The 19,774-nt window shown below is 47.7% G+C and overlaps 1 protein-coding gene across 4 annotated transcripts in view; it reads left to right on the forward strand.

The window, feature by feature from the left end:
* LOC147646050 (maestro heat-like repeat-containing protein family member 7) overlaps positions 1 to 19,774 on the forward strand; it is a 39,267-nt gene that overhangs the window by 2,225 nt on the left and 17,268 nt on the right. For 2 of the 4 annotated variants that reach the window (XM_086873976.1, XM_086873975.1), the window contains 10 exons: positions 183 to 767; positions 857 to 994; positions 1,277 to 1,391; positions 1,570 to 1,710; positions 1,902 to 2,078; positions 2,216 to 2,371; positions 2,535 to 2,636; positions 2,982 to 3,084; positions 3,365 to 3,421; positions 3,706 to 4,043. In XM_086873976.1, the coding sequence (XP_086730102.1) occupies positions 183 to 767; positions 857 to 994; positions 1,277 to 1,391; positions 1,570 to 1,710; positions 1,902 to 2,078; positions 2,216 to 2,371; positions 2,535 to 2,636; positions 2,982 to 3,084; positions 3,365 to 3,421; positions 3,706 to 3,905 (1,774 nt within the window). In that variant the 3' untranslated portion in view covers positions 3,906 to 4,043. Of the gene's footprint in view, positions 1 to 182; positions 768 to 856; positions 995 to 1,276; positions 1,392 to 1,569; positions 1,711 to 1,901; positions 2,079 to 2,215; positions 2,372 to 2,534; positions 2,637 to 2,981; positions 3,085 to 3,364; positions 3,422 to 3,705; positions 4,044 to 19,774 lie in introns of those variants that run through there. The other 2 variants (XM_086873978.1, XM_086873977.1) reach the window with 1 other exon arrangement.

Raw genomic sequence — 19,774 nt, forward strand, 5'->3', positions numbered from 1 at the left:
CCTGCTGCCATGCCATGGCCCTCAGGGCCCTGTCCCCACAGGGCTGGGCTGCCTGGCTGCTGCTGCTGGCGAGGGGCAGCAGGCAGAGGCAGAGCTGGCAGCAAGCTCAGCTCCCCCCCACTGCTGCCCAGGCCACGGGGATGTGTCTGAGACCCCCGTGAGACAGAGCTGTCGCCCCGCAGAGCTGCTATGACCATGTGGAAGACCATCTTGTGCTCGCCCAGGACAGCGGAGCGGGCATACCGGATAGTCCTCGATGTGCTGGGGAACTGGCCAGAGCACAGCACGCGCACCTCTGATGGAGACAACACGGGTGTCTTTGCCCTGGCTGTGAGTTTCTGCAACTGGCCTTTGCTCAGCCCATGGCAAGCCACCTCTTCAGCAGCTCTGTTTCCTCCTTCCCCAACTGCATCTCCCTGCCTCAGGCACTGGGCTGAAACCTGGCCTAGGGGCAGCTTCAGGGGCACCAGGCGTGGAGCTCCCCAGGGGTTTCCCCTGACCGCTCCCTGCCACACTCAGGCCCTGCCACCCGCACACCTCGGCACTGAGCGCTGTCTCAGGGTTCTCTGTCCTCTGCAGGCAACTGTGCTGATGTGGAAGATCCTTCAGATGCCCTGCGTCCCACATGTAGTGACGGTGCATTTCCCCCGCCTCTTTGTGCATCTGCTCTTCCAAGTGTTCTTCAGCACTTTGGAGATGCCAGAGGATCTCAATGCCTTCTGGAAGGGATGCCAGGAGCAACACGGCCTTGCCATCAGCCCCAACAGGTGCTCTATCCCACTCCTCCTGTCCCTGCCATGTCTCCACGGCACGAGCCAGTGCTCCCAGCGTGACCTGGGCTTTGCTGTGCACACAGCTTTGCAGTGCAGGCCCTGAAGTCCCTGCTGTGCCAAATGCATCGTGAGGAAGTGGTGGTGGAAATGGAACACAAGCGTGGCTGGGACAAGCTGCTCTCTGCTGACACCCACCACTATGCCGTGGGTCTGCTGGCCAGGTGAGACCCCCTTCTCCCCACTGCCTCTGGCATTTGTGCCCCGTGCTGAGGTTGCCCAACACAGTCCCCACTGTCGTGGGCCAGAGGGCCTCGTCACCGAGGGACGGCTAAGGAGACTGGAAAAGGCTGGGAAAGGAGGGTGCCCACAAGGAGTCACCTCCCCAAGGGCCCAGGTCCCCTATCCTTGCAGGATGGTGCTCAAAGATGTGAACTCTGTCAATCAGTCCTGGGAGATGTTTGTCCTCCCAGCTCACAGTCTGGGCTACTTTTTCACCCTGGCAGGGAGATGTCGTCTGCCTCTATCCCCTTGTGTTCCCGCATCGTTCCCTACCTGCTCCAGCTGCTCAGCACACAGGAGGCACGCTGGGATCTGCCTGCCCTGGCATTCCTTGTGGAGGTGAGCCTGATGGCCAAAAGTGCCTCCCTGCAGAGCTGCCTGCCACCTCTCTGCCCTCTCATAGCTGCAGCTGCCTGGGACGGTGCCCATGCCTTGTGCTGCTGCCCGGGCCCTGTTTCCTGTCTTGTTTCTGGGCTCCTGCCGGCTGCCTCCCCTGTCACTGCCCTGTGCCTTTCAGATCCTGGACTACCTGGACTTGAGCGAACGCAGCGCTAACAGAGTCCTGGAAATCTTCTCAAGGCACCTGCGGAGCGAGAGCAGGGACAAGCGTCACCTGGCACTCAGGGCCCTTTTCAAGTTGATTGACGATCCCTCGATGGTGAGAAGTGGGCAGTGGCTGAAGCTGCGCCGGGAAACGCAGTCCCTTGGGCTCGGCTGGGCTTCGGGCCCCGAGGCAGCTGCTGCCAGCTCTCCTGCCTCCTGCTTCTTCCTGAGTGCTTTGGGACAGGCCTTTGGCCTCTTGGCCCTGTGGCAGCAGGGTGGCGTTTCACAGACTTGTCTTCCACACAGGCTGAAAAAATGCGGAGCCTGACTGAAAGTCTTGTAGATTTCCTGTGGGATGCAGATGGAGAGATAGTCAGGATGACAGTCGTGGTGCTCAGCTTTATCGTCTTGGACAAGGACATGCTGATACCCAGCCCCATTGCCCTGCAGCTGGCTGAGGCGCTCCTGCCACTCTTTGACCACGTAAGGCTCTGTGCCCCCAGCCGAGGCCACTGGCTGCTGCCCAGACACTTGGTGCCCTGGGGATTCTCAGGCCTGCGCCCTGCTGAGCCCCATGCAGACAGGGCTGAGGTCTTTTTTCCTTCCTTCCTTTCATATAGAATAATAGCCAGGTGCAGCTGGTGTCCATATTATTCTTCCGATCATTGATGACTCTTCTAACAGAAAAGGAAAAAAAGGCCCTGAAGTCACACGTGCACCACAGCCTGCTGCCTCTCTTCTTCCACTGCCATGACGAGAACCAGCAGGTGGCAGAGGTGAGGATTCCTGGGCTGCTGCTGTCACCCGGGGAGGGGGCTCGGCCGCCTCCTGCCCTGGCACCTTGCCGGCTGCAGCCTCCTCCTGGCCTTGGCACACGAATGCGGGCGGGTCCTGTGTCCTGACTTGTGGGGCCATCTGCGGGTCTCTGCTGCTCTCCAGGCTTCTTGGGCAACGCTGCTTTGTGCGGCCGAGTTCCTGAAGAGGAGAGATCTTGAAAGACCTGTGAAAAAGAAGAAGCTGTGGATGATCACCGAGTGCCTGGTAAGGACGGCTTGGAAGGCCCAGCCTCAGCCTGGAGAAGCCCCCTGTCCCCAGCGCTCGGTGTGTGGGGCTGGCAGCTGCGCCCCTGCCCAGTGCCGCCCCCGGGGGCCGCACGGCTTCTTCTTCAGGCTCCTGTGGTCCCGAGCCTGGTTCCGATGGAGCCCCGATCCACTGGGGCTGCAGGGCAGGGCGGCACCGCGGCTCCCTGGGCAGCAGCCGGCCCTCTGCCCCTTGCAGAGCTCGGCGCCAGCGGCTGCTGGCCGGGCCTCAGGGTTGGCCGGGCAGGCAGCGCCCGGCCGAGGGGCAGAGCCCGCGCCAACCCCTCCCTCCTGCCGCTCTCTCCAGCTGGCACAGGACAGGAACCGAGTGGCGGAGGACCTGCGTCGGGCCCTGCCGTACCTGCAGAGCCCACAGGAGCCCCTGCGAGCGGCGGCCATCAGGTTCATCGGTGAGCCACGAGCCCGGGCTCCCTCCCCGCCCCGCCACAGCTCGGCCCCGGCCCCGACTGCTGCCCCGGCAGCGGCACCCGGGCCCGGTGCCCTGGAGCCCCGCCTGCCCTCGGGGCTGCTGCTGCCGGCCTCTGGCAGCCGTGCCCTTGGGCTGAGTCAGGATGCGGCACGGGCCCGGGCTGAGCCCTGCCGGGGCGGGAGGGCGTGTGAGCACAGGGCTGGCAGCGCCGCTGGCAGGGAGCTGTGCCGCTGGGGCCCTGACAGGCTCTGTGTTCCCAGGGATGGCCGGGCGGCTCCTGAGGCGGCAGAAAGAAGACCTGCAGCTAATTTACAAATGTGAGTGAGGGCAGCGGGCTGTCAGCGGGGCTGCTGGGTGGAGCTGCAAGTCCTGGACTGTCTGCGAAGGTCTCTGCTCAATGTGCGGATGAGGGGCGGCGTGGGTGGATCACTCCGAGGTTTCACGTGGGGCATTCGTGGCCAGCAGCTTCGGGCTGATCCCCTTGGTCCCTGCTCCCTGCTGGCCATGGCAAGAGCCGGCTGGGATGGCCCTGGCCGGGGGCTCTCCGTGGGCCTCCGCAGGTCTGGGAATCTGACCGTGGCTCTGTTCATCTCTCTTCCAGCCCTTAAGAACGTGGTTTGTGACACCAGCCCTGCCATCGGAAACCTGGCAATTCAAACATTTTACATCACCCAGGCAGTAGAGACGGCTCGATATTCCATCTTGGAGAACCTGCAAGTTCAGCTGCGCAGGGCATGGAGGACACGGCCTCGTCTGTTGGGCCTCAGCTGGCTGCGCTGCTGGAGCTCTGCTGGCAACTGACCCGGCAGGCTCTGTCTGCTGGGGCCACCTGAACCAGCAGGGATTTTTTTTTGTTTCTTAAATATTGTTCTTTTCTTCTTTTCATTTTCTTTTAGGATATAAATATAGTATATATTATAATAGGCAGTCACTTCCCAAGACCTTTATCTTGCTGCCCATGGTGTACAGGGCATAGAGGAAGCGGGGAAAATGTGATTCCACTTGGGGAATCACAGCTCAGCAAGCTGCCCAGGCATGCAGTGGTGCAGGGAAAATGGCCAGAAACCCTTGGCCTTTGGTGGTTCTGCTGAAGGCACAAACCCTGTCTCAGCCAGGAAGCGCCGCCATCTGTGTCCTCGTGCCCATGTGGTGCTGGCTGGGTTGCTGAGGGCTCCCACGTGCCTCTTGATCCTGCTCCTCTGGAGCTCCTGTGGGGCTGTGGCGCTGCTGCTGGTCCACGCTGGGGGAGACTCTGAGGGAACAGGGCACTGGGAGGCTGTAAATGGATGAGGGTCTGTGGAGGCCCAGGCGGGACAAAAGCGTGGGAAGGCGTGAGGGGCATGTGTGGAGGCTGGAGGCTCCAAAGGGGACAGGAGGCCCCTGAAAGGCCGGACCGGTGGGAAGACCTGAGGAATTGGGTGTCAGAGGGCATAAGCAGCCCCCGGGCAGCCACCTTTTTCCTGACAGCCGGCCGACCTGGCACTTCCCCAGAATGTCTCCCAGGCCTGCAGCAGAAGCCCTCGAGGCTGGGACAACACCCCTCCAGGAGGGTGCGGACAGCCCAAGGTGTGCCCAGGCTGGGCTGGCTGGGGACATGCAGGGCAGGGGGGTGCTGCCAGGCCACGGCCACTGGGTGCCTGCGATAAGGGGCAGTGGGCAGAGGCAGGGCTGGCCGCCAGCCCGGGCCCTCGCGGCTGCCCAGGACACGGTGCTGTGACTGAGGCTCCCCTGACACAGAGCTCGGGGTCCGCAGAGCTGCTGCCACCAAGGGGAGGGTGGTGATGTCTCCTCCAGCAGGGCTGCCCAGTCGCTGCTGCTGAAGCGACTCAGGAGCCCACAGAAACAGCAGCAGAGTGTGCACAGGAACAGCAGCAGAGTGTGCACAGAAACAGCAGCAGCCCCAACGTCGGCACCTGCACAGTGAGGCGTCTGCAGCAGCTGAGTGCCAAACAGGGGGAGGCTGTGGGCACAGTTGCCTTTGGTTTGGCAAAAGGCTTCAGCAGAATTGACCACAATGGCTTTCTCTTCACTTGCCAGCCTCACAGCAACGCTTGGCAGCTTCAGCTGCAGCCTGTGCCCCTGACTGACTTGGATGGCCGTGCTTGAGGGCGGGCTCGCCTTCCACCTGTCATGTGTTGTTGTAGTGCGTCTAAAAATCTTGGTATCTCCCAAGAGTAAAACTCACCTCTGTTTTGTGTAATGTTAGTTCCTACCTGAGAACCTTCTCCCTTCCCCCTTCCCATTGGCTGTGACCTCTCTGTATCCCCCGATCACCCCCACCCCTTTGTATAAGAGATAAGATCCAGGGCATTTCTGTCTCTTTCTTGCCCCGGATGGACGACAGACAATAAACCTGCAATTTGGATTATTCCAGCAAGTTTGGGCCTCCTGTGTCTAGATACTTTGAGTCCGTGTTGTATCCACTTATCCCTCCGGCCCCTGTTCCCCAGGGAGAAGGGGCAGGGAGAGAGAGAGTTACACCCCTTGCTCCTGCAGAGGGGCAGGGAGAGGGGTGTCCCGGCCCTGCCTCCCGATGGGGGGGTGCCAGCCTACCGAGCCTGGCGTGGCAGGGTGCGGGCCCCCACCTGGCTCCTGCAGGGGAGGAGCTGGGTCTCTCCACAGGCTTGGTGAGGGAATGGAGCCCCCAGAGCCCGGCGTGGGGGGGTGCAGGCAGAGAAACCCAGGGAATACCAGCCCTGGAGAAGATGAAGGTATGCTAACAGCGGCTCCTGTAGTATACAATAGCAGCTGATATTCAAGTCAGTTATGTTAATATTAACCAGCTGCCATCTGATAGTTTCTTACAGTTTGTAGATCGACTGAGACTACAGATACAGAGACAAGTTAAAGAACCAGTGGCCCAGACAGAACTGCTTCAAGAAATGGCCCAAAGAAATGCCAACGACGCTTGTCGTAGAGCAATTCTGAGTCTACCTATTAACCCTCCACCCACCATAGCAGATATGATTGAAGCCATGTGCCCAGAAAGCAGACTTGTACAGTGTACACGGCAAGAAACCAGGCAACCCAAGGACAGTGGCAGCAGTGACAGCAGGAATGAATAAGCCACAGATGTCACCAGAACAGCTGCAGCACATCGTCTGTTTCCAGTGCAAGAGGCCAGGACATTTTGCAAGGAACTGTCCTCAAACCCAGCAACAAGGGAAACACTAGAAAGAAGCTCTAGCCAGTCAACCAAGAAACTAAAGTCTCAGCGCTTTTCTGTCAAGCGCAGAGACATAAAAATGACAGACCTGAAGCAGAAAAAAGACTCTATTTTAATGGGAAAAGGGGAGGAAAGGGAGCGGGCTGAGAGGCTGCAGAAATATAATTGTGAGGAACGTTTGCCTAATAAGGTCTGGCAACCGCAAAAGTGATTCAGTAAGTGATTTGTAACTTGTCATGAGGTGACTTTACCTTTAAGGTGGTTTTAAGAGCTAAGGAAGTTGAAGCTGCTGGTGGCTGATGAGAGTCTTTTCTTCTGACCAATTATCGGTCATTACTGGGAATTGACAGCAGTTTTGACCATTGAAAAGGGAGATCAACTTGTGAACCCTACCTTAAGATGTAAAGTCAGAGCACTCTTGGGCTCTTTGTTTCCTGGCTGTGAAAGGTAACAGAGCTCCAGGCCTCCCGTTCTCTGCCCGGCCACGTGGCCGGGCGGGGGCTGGGCTGGACCCAGCGGCTCTCGGCCGGGAGATGGGGGCTTGCGGGGGGCTTTCCCCGGGCTCTGGCCAAGCCAAGCCGATCTCTGGCTCGGCTGCAGGTTTTGCTGTGACTAAATTTACTAGAGACTGCCGAGTGAAGAAAGAAAGAGGCTCTGAACCTGCGGCGGGCTAAGGCGGCGACTACACTTTCCAGAACAGCCATGAGGAATCTTCTATCAATGACAGCTCCAGCTCCTGCACTGACAGAAGTCACAGAACCATCTACAAAGCCTGGGCAAGATTTTAACCCTTTCATTACCCAGATGAGACTTGCAGATTAATCTTTTTATCCAGAGAGGGAAAAAGAGATTGATCAACATGAAAAGAGACTTTATAAACTACCAGTGACAGAAAAGAAAAGAAGCTTCAGAAAAGGTAGAGAATAAGGAGGTGCTTTAATTAAGATGAAATATTTTTCTGTTCAAGTTATGGAGATGGACAATAAAGTCCTGAAAGAACTCCTTTAATTCATGATAGAGTATGTAGGGGGGAATAAAGTGTTCAAAGTGTAAATTTTGAGTAAAAAGTAGAGTAATTGTGGTACAGTGAAGTGCTGGAGGATTTGAAGCCTTAAGAGGCAATGAGAAAACTGTTTTCTAGTGAAGCTTACAGAGACAGATGAAGAAGACTTTTGCTTTTGAATAACTCGTCCTTAAAATGCCATCCCTAGACTCATGGCCCATACACACTTCAGAGTGATGTGAAATGGGAGGAGTGAGCTCTGATAACAGCAGTTCTGGGCAGCTGACATCAGGGCAATAGAAAACTATAACAGAAGTAGTTTTCTAGTGAGAAACTCCATAAATTAACAGAAAGAGACTTCTGTTTCTCTACAAAGACTGGTGAAAAGACTGTAGCAGGAATTGGGACTGTTCTAACCATCCAAGTTCCAAAGTTTTTGTCTCTGTGGTCATGTGAACAAGGGAATAGTGGGTAGTGGGGGATAAAAAAGGTTTTTCTGGAAGTTTATTCTGTTGTTCTTATTATTGTAGTTTGTGAATAAACGTTCTTTATTCCTTTTAAGTTTTATGCCTGTTTTGCTCTTGTTCTAATCCATATCTCACAGCAAGAAATAAGTAATTTTCTTAGTTACTGGTTTAAAACCACGACATAACTTCTAAAGCTTTTTGCTTCAGATCTGATCGTTGGACTGTCATTGGAGTAGACTTGCAGGATAATTCACAAGACCCGTCTGGACTGGATAGTAGGTATTTTGCTATTGGAGACACAGCACATTCACCAATAGAGATTGAGGTGGCTCCCATGACAATTAAGGGAGACCTAACACACCTCAGTCTCTTAGCTAGGTGCCCTCAACCACCTTTCTATGTAGACAAAGGGCAGGTAATAGCCCAGGTGATCCCTGTTCCAACAGAAATCCCAGTAGATGACAAAGCACCAGGAGTCTACTGGGCAGAAGTAGTGGGTGAAGACAAACCCATTATGGGATGGAACTTAACACATAAATCAGAACATCTCCATGTAGAAGGGTTAATTGATACTGGGGCAGATGTGACTATCATACCTGAAAAGGTGTGGCCCTCACATTGGGAACTGTAACCCATGGCAGGAAAAATACAGGGTGTTGGAGGAATGAAACTGGCTAAAATTGCTAAAGGTATCGTCCAGATTGAAGGTCCGGAGGGTAGGTTAGCTAGTGTCCGACCTTTTGTTATTGACTACAAGTGCCCGCTGTGGGGAAGAGACACCATGTCCCAGTGGGGAGTGAAATTATCAATTCCTGAGACACCTCTGGATTTTTGATGGAGGCCACTGTAGAGTGTCCGGTCCAAAAGTTATCTTGGTGTCCTGGTTTAGGGCAGATTTGGGAGAAAACCTCCAGTGGGGCTCCCCCAGGGAAGCAAACCCACGTGGCCCTTTTCTCCCACCCTCCAACCGGTTCGGGAAGAGATTTCTCTGAGAGAAGTGGAAAAAACCTGTTTATTTCACATCCACAGCACTACCCGGCACAAGAATGAACGATATCAAATTACAAAACCTCTTGCCGTTCAGAAGAGATGACAAACTTCAGAGGGTCTCTTTGCTGTGGGTGTTTGCTCTGTTATCAGTCTCTCTGGTGTTGGAAAATGCCGCTGCCCAGGCTGGGCTCCCGGTAGTCCACGGGTGAAAGCTCCCGGTGCTCCCTCGAGTCCCCAGTTCAGAGCAGGTTCGATTTGTTTCAGAAAAGGGGAAAGAAAACAGTCCAGGAAGACCTCTCTGCTCCGGCTAGCTGGAAAGCCAAAGCGATCTGTGTCTTGTTGTCTGTCTGTGTGGAAGTCAAAACTCCCGATGCGGGGGGAGCAAGTACAGTCTCTGATAACAGACTCGGTGCTTCTTTTCCACTCACTTTTACTCTTAGATGAAATTTTAAGAATACAAAACCTGTGTCTGGGTTAGGTGGATGAATGGGGATACAATTTAACCTCCTAATCTACCCAAGACACTTGGGTAGATAATAATCCAGTTTGAGTGAACCAGTGGCCTCTCAGCAGACAAAAACTTGGGGCGCCAGAAAAGTTAGTAGAACAATAATTGGCCAAATGACACATAGTAGAAACAATCAGCCCTTGGAATTCCCCGGTGTTTGTAATAAAAAAGCCAGGGAAGGATAAATGGCACCTCCTTCAGGATTTGAGAGAAAGAAACAAAAAAATAGAGGACATGGGGTCTCTTCAACCAGGTATGCCATCCCCAACTATGTTACCACAAAATTGGCTCCTAGCAGTACTGGATATTAAAGACTGGTTTTTTCAAATTCCCCTGGGCCCAGCTGATGCGCCAAGGTTTGCCTTTTCCATTCCCACAATTAACCGAGAAGCCCCAATGAAAGGGTACCACTGGACAGTTATTACCTCAGGGGATGAAAGCAAGCCCCTTCATCTGCCAGTGGTATGTGGGGTCTTTGCCGTCCTCAGTGCGTGCTGAAAAGAGAGATGCCATCATTTTGCATTACATGGACGATGTTTTGGTATGCTGTCCCAAACACAACATGCTGCAAGACACCCTTGATGTAGTGGTTAAAGTTTTAACCTCTGCTGGATTCTAATTGCAGGAAGACAAAGTTCAAAGGATGCCACCTTGGAAATACCTGGGCCTGGAAATTACCGCAAGGATGGTTGTTGCACAAAAATTGGAAATTATTGGTAATCCTAAAACTCTAGCAGATCTCCATTCCCTATGCGGGTCACTAAACCGGGTCAGACCCTGGCTAGGTCTCACCAATGAGGACCTGGGCCCCCTGCTCAATTTATTGAAAGGGGAGAGAGAGCTGCTGTCTCCCAGGGAGCTGACTCAAGAAGCAAAAATTGTGATTGAAAAGGCACAAAAGGCCTTGACAGAAAGACAGGCACATCGCTTCAAACCTGAGCTGCCTTTCAAATTTATTGTCCTGGGCAAATTGCCACACCTACCTGGGTTAATATTCCAGTGGGCCGAGGGGCAGACAGATCCACTCTTAATAACAGAATGGGTTTTCCTCTCCCATCAATGACCCAAAACTATCACCAAGCCACAAGAGCTGATGGCTCAGCTGATTCAGTTGGCCAGGGTAAGGCTGCATGAACTGGCAGGTTGTGACTTTATGTGTATTCACCTCCCAGTCAGGCTCTCTGGAGAAGGCAAAAACTCCCCTGAGAGACTGACCAAAGAGATGTTTGAGCATCTGCTGCAGAGCAATGCTACCCTCCAGTTTGCTCTGGACAGCTCTAGTGGGCAAATTTCAGTTCATGCGCCAGCACACGAATTGTTTCATGAGGAATTCCACCTCATTCCTTGTGAGAAAAGGAGCCAAAGGCCACTCAAAGCTCTCACAGTGTTCACTGATGCATCTGGGACATCTCACAAGTCGGTGATGACTTGGAGAAATCCACAGACTCAGCTTTGGGAAGCTGATGTTGAGTTTGTAGAGGGGTCACCCCAGATAGCTGAACTGGCTGCGGCCATTAGAGCCTTTGAGAAGTTTTCAGAACCGATTAATTTGGTTACTGACTCAGCCTACGTAGCAGGAGTGGTGTCCAGAGCGGAGCAGGCAGTTCTCAAGGACATTGAGAACGAACATCTCTTTAGATTGCTTTCAAAACTGATTTATTTGGTTTCAAATCGAGAACAACCTTTCTATGTGATGCTTATAAAGTTGCATGCCCCATTGCCAGGTGAAATCGCTGAGGGAAACCGGGAGGCTGATTCCCTTGCTGCCCCAGCTGAAAAGGCACGTCTCCCAGATGTGTTCCAACAGGCAAAGATAAGTCACCAGCGATACCATCAAAATGTGCCAGGACTGATTCATCAGCTCCAGCTGACATGGGGTCAGGCTAAAGCCATCGTGGCTACCTGTCCCAGTTGTCAGCTCCAGGCAGTGCCATCATTAGGCCTGGGGGTTAATCCCCGAGGAATTGAAAGCTGTGAAGTGTGGCCAACAGATATCACTGACATCCCCAGTTTTGGTCACCTTAAGTATGTACACGTGAGCATTGATACATACTCAGGAGCAGTGTATGCCTCTGCTCATGCAGGAGAAAAATCTGTACATGCCAAACAACACTTAGTACAGGCCTTTTCTGTATTGGGAATCCCTAAAGAAATTTAAACAGATAATGGCCCAGCGTATCAATCCAAGGAGTTCCTGGAATTTGTCCAGCAGTGGGGAGTGGAACATAAAACTGGCATCCCCCACTCCTCCACAGGTCAAGCTGTGATTGAGTGTGCACACCAGACGCTCAAACAAGTCCTAGCCAGGTAAGGTAGCGAGGCAGTGTGGATGTCTCCACAACAAAAACCCTGTAAAACTCTGTTTGCCATTAATTTCCTAAACTGCTCATTTGAAAACATGAAGCCTCCTGTGACTCGGCATTTTAACAGTGATGATCAGTTTTAATTGTCACAGCGTCCACCAGTTTTAATCAGGGACCCTGAAACTTGGCAAACCAAGGGCCCCTATGAACTTGTCACCTGGGGGCGTGGTTACACGTGTGTCTCCACCCCTGCCGGCCCCTGATGGATTCCTCAGAAACGGGTAAAACCTTTTGTTCCAAAGAATCCAGCCCCAGCAATAAGAGATGAGAAGCAAGTGGCTGTTGCTTCCAAGAGAAGACGCCACCGAAGAGAGCAAGAAGAAACCTTTCTAGCCTCTGACCTGCATGCTTTGGCAGTAAATATGTTTCCAAAAATGTCTGTTTCCTTGTTTTTAGAAATAACCTACCTCTCACTCAAATCCATGATGAGCCTTAACCCTGCTGTCATCGTGCTCGCACTGAGCAGCCTGACAGCGGCCTGGATCGTCACACAGCCACGCCAGGACATCTGGGTGACCCTGGCACAAACACTTCATCAAGAAAACATATGTCTATCTACTTGAGCAGCGAAAAATCCTATGTCTACCTGCCTGGTAGGAATTCCATTGCAGCATGATGAATTTACACATCGCTTTAATACACTGACTCCTGAAGCAGGTAATGAATTTCCACAGCACTCAAATAGAAGCAGAGTTTAAAAACCCCGTCAAAGAGTGGCTGCCACATTTTCCTAAGGCAAGCCAGGAACCCCAGGAGTTAGAGCTACTGGGTTCCTCTCCAGCATTACACTGTGTACACTTTAGGGTCAGTCTTCCAATTAATAAAGAAACCTTCCACAATATAGTACAATATTGAGAAGAATTCACAGCAAAAAGGTGGTGCCACGTCCTAAGCTACATCAAAAGTGCACTCCTCAGCTCATACACATCCCAAAAGCCTCCCCAAAGGACTGTTCCTCATTTGTGGGGATAGCGCATGGGCAGGAATTCCACCCTGTCTCCTCGGAGGGCTGTGTACCAGAGGGCGTCTATCACTGTTAGCACCCAATCAAACATTAATTGGCGAATGGACCAATAAAAATAATTTGACGAGGAAAATTCAGAAGAGAAGTGTTACAAATTTAGATGAGAATTGTGATTCGGAGATTTTTCATTGGTCCAAATCAAAAAGAATTGCTGCATCCATTTTCCTTCTTTGGGTGGCTGCAGCCAAGGCCCTAGGTGAACTGGGACACCTAGAATGCTGGGTGGTAAAACAAGCAAATTTAACATCTAGCGCCATAAGTGCCCTCCTAGAAGATGAGGAAGTTAGCAGGCAGGCAACACTCCAAAATGGTGCAGCGATAGACTTTCTCCTATTGCTCCACGGGCACGAGTGCCAGGAGTTGGAGGGTCTCTGCTGCATGAATCTGACATCGAAAGCTCCTAACATCCATGCCACACTCCAAGAGATGAAAAGCATGATCGGACAAGTCAAGCAAGAAGCAGATGACTGGTTTAATGGACTGTTTAAAAACTGGGGACTCTCGGGGTGGTGGGCTTCACTAGTGAAAACTATTCTGTCACTGCTAGTCATTATTTTGCTAACGGAGTTTGGAGTTTTAAGCAGGATACTATACAAAAGCATAATTAAGCTGATCTCAGCTACCTCAGATGTCAACCATATAGAGCTGGCAGACCAGAGTAACCCTCACCAGCCTGCAAATGGTACTTGGTGGGCCACTTCAGGTCAGTAAGTCATATAAGCTCATTTCATGAATTATATAGAACAAAATAGGGGGAGATGTGCTAGTGCACAATCCTGGGTGTGCTTTAGTTTCTGTGTAAACCCTCCCTGCAGCTGTGACGTGTTTTTCCCTTCCCCTCCCTGTCCCTGAAATGTTATCCCATTGCTTGGTGTTATATGTCTCCCCGCCCCTCTCCCAAGGTTTGAAAGTACCCGGGAAATATTTCCTCCCTCTCTTTTTTTCCTCCTGGATCCCAGCCTGAATAAACATCTGACGTTATGCCGGAGGGAAAAGCAGCTGTTTGGTCTTTATCTTGGTCATGAAGAGCCTCCCTGCCCTCCCCTCGACAGAGCTAGCCAGGATTAATCAGGAGGGACAAAGTGGGGCTACTTCACACCTGGCTCCCCCAAGTGTCCTCCAGACCCGCAAGTTCTTTCTAAATTCCCTGCCCAGACCCAAAACTGCCCTAAATGTTCCTCAGAAAAGTTTCCATGGGCCCCAAAGTGGCCCCTTTTACCCTGTCTGAGAAAATGACAAAAGTTAGGATCAAAAGACTAAAAATAGGACTAATTAGCATAAAGAGGGAGAAAGAGTGGTCAATTAATTAATGAAGGGAATTGTGGTTGTTATGGATTATATTAATAAAAAAATCAAGATCCTTGTTGAATAAAAATAATTGGATTTATTTTAGCAAGCGGCAGCAAGCAAAACAGCGCTGGGCGGCCGGGGAATCACCGCTCCACCAACGGCTAGCGCCCCCCTCCCCAAACTTCAGAGCCCTTACAGTGTCTTCAGTTCCGGTTTCTGCGTCATCCGGGTTGATTCTGCTTCTGCGCGGCTTGTTGCTAGGTGGTCGTGTTTTGCTTTTCGGTGGTCGTGGGGAGGAAGATGCTCCTCTTCGTCACAGCATCGCCCTTGATCTGCAAGCCAAGCTCCATTTTTGGCTAAAATATTGGATACACAAGTTATGCTTCAAGCTCCATATCTGGCTAAGGTAATGAGTATACAAGTTATGCTCAACAACAGGATGTCCTTGGAGTTTCTGCCAGTTCTGCTTGGAACTTTTCAATTGCCAATATCTTGCTTAACCCTTTATTTTCTTGTTTTTACGAGCAAACTCCTTACATACTCATCACACCACCTGCTATTATAACTCAGTCCCCAGCCCCTCTGTTACCTCTGTCCACCCCGCAGCGGGCAGGGAGGCTGGGGAGGTAGTTTTAGCTTGCCAGACGAGGCCCTAAAAACGAGGCTCTTTCCCTATGCTGAGATGGCAGTTGCAGCTTTATTTCTTGGGATCCTTCAGGGTGAGATGGCAGAAGGGAAAGAGGAAGAGGTATGGACAGGCACTCCTTTTTCAGGACAGGGGAAGGGGCTGTGGGAATTTACACAACCAATAAGGGAACCTGGGGAGAACAAGATAAGGGAAAGAACTTACAAATCTACATTTTTAGGGGTACATTCTTTGGGTCATACCATTTTTCCTAACTGCATTACAACAAAAAGCCCAACAAAATTCTCTCAAATACACAAGAAATTCCAGAAATATCCCACAAAATTCCTGAAATCTTCTCAAAACCCTACCAAATTTCAGAAACATCAAAAAAAATCTTGACAAATTTCCACACAATCAAGGAAAAATTCATCAAAATTCTTCATATCTCCTCAAAATCACTCAAAATCCACAAAAATCCCACAAAATTCAAGAAACATCCCACAAAATTCCCCAAAAATTCTCAAAACCCTAAAAAATGCCTGAAGCATCCCAAAAAACCTTGACAACTTTCCCCACAATCTAGGAAAAATCCCTCAAAATTCCTCAAGACAACTCAATATGCCTTAAAATTCCAGAAAAATCCTATGAAATTATAGAAACATCCCACAAAATATCAAGAACTTTCCACACAATCTAAGAAAAATCACTCTAAATTTCAGAAACATCCCAAATAATTACTGAAATTTTCTCAAAACCCTACCAAATTCCAGAAACATCCCACAAAATCTTGACAACTTTGAACAAAATCTAGGAAATATCCATCAAAATTCTCCATGTCTCCTCAAAATCCCACAAAATTCTACAAAAATCACACAAAATTCCAGAAACATCCCACAAAATTCCCAAAATCTTCTCAAAACCCTACCAAATTCCTGAAATAACCCACAAAATCTTGACAACTTTCCACACAATCTCAGAAAAATCCCTCAAATTCCAATGTGTCTCCTCAAAATTCCCAAATAATTCCAGATACATCGGACAAAATTCCCGAAATCTTCTCAAAACCCTACCAAATTCAAGAAACATCTCACAAGATCTTGACAACTTTCCACACAATCTCGGAAAAATCCCACAATATTCTTCAAGTCAACTCATTGTCCTTCAAAATTCCAGAAACATTCTACAAAATCTTGAACAACCTTCCACGCAATCTAGGAAAAAACCCGCAAAATTCTTCATGTATCCTCAAAATCCTTCAAAGTTCTACAAAAACCCCACAAAATTCCAGAAACATCCAACAAAATTCAAAAAATTGTCACAAAACCCTACAGAATTCCTGAAACATCCCACAAAATCTTGACAACTATCCATACAATCTCAGAAAAATCCATCAAAATTCTTCAACTTAACTCAATATCCCACAAAATTCCTAAAACATCCCTCAAAATTCCCAAAATCTTCTCAAAACCCTACCAAATTCCAAAAACATCCCATAAAATCTCTACAACTTTCCACACAATATAGGAAAAATCCATCAAAATTCTTCAAGCCAACTCAATATCCCATAAAATTCCAGAAACAACCCACAAAATTCCCCAAATCATCTCAAAATCCAACAGAATTCCTGAAACATGTCACAAAATCTTGACAACTTTCCACACAATTTAGGAAAAATTCCTCAAAATTTTTCATGTCTCCTCAAAATTCCCAAATAATTCCAGAAACATCCAACAAAATTCCCAAAATCTTCTCAAAACCCCACCAATATCTAGAAACCTCCTAGCAAATCTTGACAACATTCAACACACTCTAGGAAAAATCTACCAAAATTCTTCAAGTCAACTCAATGTCCCTCAAAATTCCAGAAACGTCCTATGAAATCTTGACAACTTTCCACACAATCTCAGAAAAATCCATCAAATTCCAATATGTCTCCTCAAAATTCCCAAATAATTCCAGAAACATCTGGCAAAATTCCCGAAATCTTCTCAAAACCCTACCAAATTCCAGAAATATCCCACAAATTCTTCACAACTTTCCACAAAATCTAGGAAAAATCCCTCTAAATTCTTCATGTCTCCTTAAAATTCCCAAATAATTCCAAAAACATCCCACAAAATTCCCAAAATCTTCTCAAAACACAACCAAATTCCAAAAACAACCCCAAAAATCTTGAAAACTTTGAACAAAATCTAGGAAATATTCATCAAAATTCTTCATGTCTCCTCAAAATCCCAAACAATTTTACAAAAATCCCTCAAAATTCCTAAAACATCCCACAAAATTCTATGAATCTTCTCAAAACCCTACCAAATTCCGGTAATAACCCACAAAATCTTGACGACTTTCCACACAACCTAGGAAAAATCTCACAAAATTCTTCATGTCTCCTCAAAATTCCCAAATAATTCCAGAAATATCCGACAAAATTCCCGAAATCTTCTCAAAACCCTACCAGCTTCCAGAAACATCCCACAAAATCTTGACAACTTTCCACACAATCTTGTAAAAATCCATCAAAATTCTTCATGTCTCCACAATATCTACAAAAATTCCAAAAACACCCACTAAAATCCCCGAAATCTTCTCAAACCCCTACCAAATTCCAGAAACATCCCACAAAATTACATAAATCTTCTCAAAACCCTACCAAATTTTAGAAACATTCCACAAAATTCTCTAAATCTTCGCAAAACCCTTCGAAATTCCCGTCATAGCACACAAAATCTTGAGAACTTTCCACACAATCTAGGACAAATCCATCAAAATTCTTCTTGTCGCCTCAAAATCCAAAAAAATTCTAGAAAATTCCCACAAAATTCCCAAAATCTTCTCAGAACCCTACCAAATTCCAAAAAACATTCCACAAAATTTGGACACCTTTCCACACAATTTAGGAACAATCCCTCAAAATTCTTCATATCTCTTCAATATCCCCAAAAAATATTCCACAAAATACCCGCAAAATTCCTGAAATATCCCACAAAATTAGCGAAATCTTCTCAAAACTCTTCGAAATTTCAGTAACATCCCACAAAATCTTGACAAATTTCCACACAATCTACGAAAAATCCGTCAAAACTCTCCATGTCTCCTCAAAAATCCCTCAAAATTCTAAAAAAACCCAAAGAAATTCTGGAAAAATCCCTCAAAAATTCCCAAAATCTTCTCAAAACCCTACCAAATTGTAGAAATATCCAACAAAATCTTGAAAACTTTCCACACAATCTCAGAAAAATCCATCAAAATTCTTCAGGTCTCCTCAAAATTCCCAAATAATTCCAGAAACATCCCACAAAATCCCCGAAATCTTCTCAAAACCCTAACAAATTCCTAAAACATCCCACAAAATCTTGAAAACTTTCCACACAATCTCAGAAAAATCCATCAAAATTCTACGGCATAACTAAATATCCCAAAGAATTTCAGAAACATCCCGCAAAATTCCCAAAATCTTCTCAAAACCCTACCAAATTCCAGAAACTTCCTACAAAATCGAGAAAACTTTTCAACACAATCTAGGAAAAATCACTCAAAATTCTTCATGTCTCTTCAAAATTAAACAAAAATCCCACAAAATTGCAGAAAAATCCGACAAAATTCCCAAAATCTTCTCAAAACCCTACCAAATTACAGAAACATCCCACAAAATCTTGAGAACTTTCCGCACAATCTAGGGAAAATCCCTCAAAATTCTTCATGTCTCCTCAAAATTCAACAAAAATCCCACAAAATTCCAGAAATATCCCACAAAATTCTATGAATCTTCTCAAAACCCTACCAAATTCCAGAAATATGCAACAAAATCGTGTCAAGTTTACCCACAATCTAGGAAAACTCCATCAAAATTCTTCAAGTAAATTCAATATCCCACAAAATTCCAGAAACATCCCACAAAATTACAGAAATCTTCTCCAAACCATTCCAAATTCCAGAAACATCCCACAAAATCTTGACAACTTTCCACACAATCTCAGAAAAATCTATGAAAATTCTTCATGTCTCCTAAAAATCCAAAGAAATTCCACAAAAAATCCCAGAAAGTTCTTTAAACATCCCACAAAATTACAGAAATCTTATCCAAACCCTTCCATATTCCAGAAACATCCCACAAAATCTTGAGAACTTTCCACAAAATCTCGGAAAAATCCCTCAAAATTTTTTATGTCTCCTCAAAATCCCTCAAAATTCCACAAAATTACATGAAATTCCAGAAAGATCCCACAAAATTCCCAAAATTTTCTCAAAACGCTACCAAATTCAAGAAACATCCCACAAAATCTTGACAACATTCCGCACAATCTAGGAAAAATCCATCAAAATTCTTCATGTCTCCTCAAAATCCCTCAAAATTCCACAAAGATCCCACAAAATTCCAGAAACATCCCACAAAATTCCCAAAATTTTCTCAAAACCCTACCAAATTCCAGAAATATTGCACAAAATTCCAAAATCTACTCAAAACCCTACCAAATTCCAGAAACATCCCACAGAATTCCCAAAATCTTCTCAAAACTTTTCGAAATTCCAGTAACATCCTACAAAATCTTGAGAACTTTCCACAAAATATCGGAAAAAACCCTCAAAATTCTTCATGACCCCTCAATATCGCACAAAATTTCAAAAACCATCTCAAAACCCTACCAAATTCCAGAAACATCCCACAAAATCCCTACAATTTTCCACACAATCTAGGAAAAATCTCACAAAATTCCTTATGTCTACTCCATATCCAAAAAAATTCCACAAAATTCCCGAAACATCCCACAAAATTGCCAAAATTTTCTCAAAACCCTTCGAAATTCCAGTAACATCCCGCAAAACCTTGACAACTTTCCACACAGTCTAGGAAAAATCAATCAAAATTTTTCATATCTCATCATTATCCCTCAAAACTCCACAAAATTCCCACAAAATTCCAGAAACATCCCACAAAATTCGTGAAATCTTCTCAAAACCCTAACAAATTCCAGAAACATCCCACAAAATCGTGACAACTTTCCACATAATCTCAGAAAAATCCCTCAAAATTCTTCAGATCGCTTCAAAATTCCTCAAAATTCCACAAAAATCCAACATAATTCCAGAAACATCCCACAAAATTCCCAAAATCTTCTCAAAACCCTACCATATTCTAGAAACATCCCACAAAATCTTGCGAACTTCCCACATAATCTCCGAAAAATCCCTCAAAATTCTTCAGGTCGCCTCAAAATTCCTCAAAATTCCAC

The sequence above is a fragment of the Cyanistes caeruleus genome, unplaced genomic scaffold (assembly GCF_971803275.1).
Source record: "Cyanistes caeruleus unplaced genomic scaffold, bCyaCae1.hap1.1 HAP1_SCAFFOLD_128, whole genome shotgun sequence".
NCBI lineage: Eukaryota > Metazoa > Chordata > Aves > Passeriformes > Paridae > Cyanistes > Cyanistes caeruleus.